The sequence below is a fragment of the Phalaenopsis equestris genome, unplaced genomic scaffold (assembly GCF_001263595.1).
Source record: "Phalaenopsis equestris unplaced genomic scaffold, ASM126359v1 Scaffold204750, whole genome shotgun sequence".
In the NCBI taxonomy this organism is placed as follows: Eukaryota; Viridiplantae; Streptophyta; class Magnoliopsida; order Asparagales; family Orchidaceae; genus Phalaenopsis; species Phalaenopsis equestris.
In genome coordinates, this window is record NW_018224285.1 from 3,371 (window position 1) to 6,992 (window position 3,622).

Genomic DNA, 3,622 nt, shown 5'->3' on the forward strand with positions numbered 1-3,622 from the left:
ATATATGTATATATATATATATTAAATTATATTTAAATGATGTTTTAATATAAACAATAAGATTTAAATCTCAACCAACCCTTAACATCCTATGACTGCGTGACTAGGGTTATCAAAAGAGTTCTTTGTTCGTGAACAGCTTGTGTTGGGCTTGTTAAGCAAACAAGCCGAACACAAACACATTTTTTTGTGTTTGAAATATAAACAATTCAAACACGAACAAGAGTATTTTTTAACGAGTCAAGCACGAGCTGAGCCCAGACTCCTCATGTTCAGCTCGTTTACACCCCTACACACACTAATCAAAAGAGATTAGCTAGATGGCCCTAGTGCATGTCTTGAAGGTTGATGAACCAAGGTTTAGTATGTAATAATGAGGAGGCATGTGTAGAAGTGAAGGTAGAACATTATGTAATGACAAAATGCCACAAAAAGTTTCATATTGAGTGATGCCTCTATAGAAGAATCATATGTGAGTGTATGAAAAATAACTCCTAAAAGACCCAACTATCATAGAGCGCACCCAAAATATAGTATCAACAAACAATGGCAAATTCCCAACAACAAAAGGCTATTACTTGAGTCAATATTTGACAAAAATGTTAGATATTATTTACCTTCATTTTATTGAACTTTAAAAACTCTTCATATGAAACATCTTGTAAGCTCATTATTTATGGAAAAAAGCATCTATCTTGCCTTACCATCACCATCATATTTTTTTGTCCAAACGGTCCTTAAAGTTTCAACTGTTGACACACTCGAGTATAGCTTTTCATGCAGAAGGTAGGCAACATATATATTTAGATAAAAATTGAAGCATATGTGTTAGATGCATGTAAGAATTGAGCGGTATCATGAATCTCTTGTTCCCGGTCTAAATTTAAGATCATCAAAACCCCAATTTCAGTAAATTTGTAGTAAAACAGACCATATTGACAAGACGAACCTAATGATACTAAAATTGGTTCAATCTGAGTTCCATCAAGGCAAATCAAGTCATTAAAGCATAATTGAAGGTTTTGGATCATTAATTGAATGGACAAATTAACTTCAAAGTTGACATATTTATAGTCAAGTTGAGCGTCTCAATGAGAGGAATCCAACGAGCTCAAACTCGCTTAATTCTTAGATCATTAACACCCTCAAATCATTAAAAAAATCTTAGATCAAGAGAAAATAATATGGGTCATCTGATCAAATATTTAGAGAAGTTATTCACTGAAAAATCAAAATACTCCTACCCCGAAGGATATAAATTGACTCTCTTTTTTCACTTGGAGAGAAGGAATTCCAAAGTGGATTGAGGCTCAACAATAACATATGTCATCCGTAGTCGTTGACCACCGTCGACCATCACCTGTCGGCTGACGTCAACCACGACTGACCGCACAACCCCTATTTGCTAAGGTTGTATCTCAAATATGGTTGTAACATATAACGTCGTATGGAAAATCTGGTGATAACTTCCGATCTCGGTAATAGTTGACCACCGCCTGTCAGCCGCCTCTGCCACCGCTACTTGTAATGTCATATCTCAAATATGGTCATAATGTATAATGCCATATTGGAGACCTGACGATAACTTTCAGCCCCGATAACTATCGACCATCGACTATTAACCATTGTTGACCACCACCTGTCGCCCCTGCTCATCACTGTCGGTGACTCCTGCTTGCTAATGTTGTATCGCAAGTATGGCTATAACGTATAACACCATATTGAAGATTCAATAATAAATTTTGGCCTATGCAGTTGTCTTTCCATCTCTCCATGTGTTGCGTAGCTAATAATATATACTTTTAATTTCAATAGATTAAGCGTGTTAGGTCAACTTTAAATGAAGTCATTATAAATCTTAATCAAATCGATCATCCATTCCATCAATCATTTTTTCCTTGGCAAACTCAAACAAGCTATTGATGGCTTACCAAATCCGTCTACTAAAATATCATCATTAATAACTATTCATATATACAATAAAATTAAATTCTCAATTACATCCCCATATATCAATTCCTGCAACCTCTCCAATGCAATCCTTCTTCCAAGCCCCAGTGAACAATAATGAAAAATTCACAAGCATCCATCCGCCGGAACAATCTACAGCAAACAATCCATGAATCTAAGCCACGGAATACCTGTCCTGGACCCCTTCTGTACCTCCTTCCAACATCCCGGCGGCGAAGAAGGCACCGCCCCAACGGGCAGATCTCCGATCCCCGAACCAGATTTCCGCTTCGGCCAAAGGAGAAAACTCCTCGAACCAACATTCACCAGGTTCTCCTCCGGATCCAAACCTACATAACCGATTCATTGATTAATCAATAAGAACGGGAGGGAGGAACAGAGTTACAGATCGGGTTAGGGTTTCCGACTTACTTTCCAGGCTGAATTGGGAATAGTGGAGGCCGAATGCGGACGGATCCGTGGAGCATAGTAATGGAAGTCTTTCTTCTTCGATGTAGATCTTAATCACGGCCGCCATTAAATCAAGTACCGTCCAATCCGTTGAAGCCATCACCTGAACCGGACCCAAGCTTCTCTGCACGGTCACTTTCACCAGAATCTTTGGTGGATGCAATCTTGGAAGGAAGCCGCGGCGGGCGGAGCGTCCGAATAGAGTCGAGGAGGTCCGGTTTGGTCTTCGGCCGACGAATCTGTGGTAGATCGGATGAAGCGGTTGCCGGCGATCCATGAAATGAGGCCGGCCGCCCCGGCGGCGGGCCGCGGAGAAGCTTTGATTGAGCGGGGGAAGGAGCCATCTGGTTGCTTAATGAAGAAGTCAGGCTGTGGTGGGAGCGAAGGGCTGTTGAGGGCTGAGGGTCTTTTATAGTTCGGAGTACGGCAGAGGAAGAAGTTGTGGGGCCCACAGATAGTGATCACATTTCCATTATTTTCTAATTGCGTGGTGAGATTATTGGAGGAATTGAGTGATTCAGCAATTTTGTTATAGAAATGTGGCTTTCAGATTATATAATTATTTAAGAATTGAAAATTTCAATTTGAAAAAAAAAAATTAAATGGATAAATGTTTGGATAAATATTTTGAGCAACAAGTTAAAGGAGAAATTTTAAAACAAGAAAATTTTAATATTTGAATATCAAAAAATGATAGTTTAGAAAAATATTTATAAAATAGATAAAATTGCAGACTTATATGATGGCCACCATACTAAGGGTGTGTTTGAGGCAGCGGTACAGTGACTATGTGGTGTTGCACCACAATTACTTTTCTGTTTAGCTAAATTGTGTTTTGTCTGTGTTCTCAAAAAGCTACAACTGAAACATATGTTTTCCCATCAGACCTGACTACCTATGATAGCTGCTAGAAAGTTGTTGTAGCTGTAGCTGCCCCAAACTGACCATAAATTCTCATGTCGATGATGTTGAGTAATTTTACTAAGAGTCATCATGTCACGCCATGTAAGTCATATAGGATGATGGGTTTGGCAATTTTTTAATTTTTTTTTTTAAATTTGTCGTCTTTAGTATTAAAGTCATAAAAACTTTATTTTTTGGTTTATTTTTTATTTTTTTAATCATATTTCATTAAATATATTATCATTAAAATTAATATAAAGATTACTATAATTATTTAAATTTGATTTATTGAAATTTT

The 3,622-nt window shown here is 37.6% G+C and overlaps 1 protein-coding gene across 1 annotated transcript; it reads right to left on the bottom strand.

Annotated features, from left to right (window-relative positions):
• Window positions 1–1,873: 1,873 nt before the first annotated feature.
• LOC110036293 lies at window positions 1,874–2,576 on the bottom strand. The gene is made up of 2 exons (XM_020740700.1): window positions 2,383–2,576; window positions 1,874–2,300 (listed from the first exon to the last, which is right to left on the bottom strand). Exons 1-2 carry the CDS (start codon window positions 2,519–2,521, stop codon window positions 2,104–2,106), a joined length of 336 nt encoding a protein of 111 aa, XP_020596359.1. The 5' UTR covers window positions 2,522–2,576; the 3' UTR covers window positions 1,874–2,103.
• Between the last annotated feature and the right edge of the window lie 1,046 nt (window positions 2,577–3,622).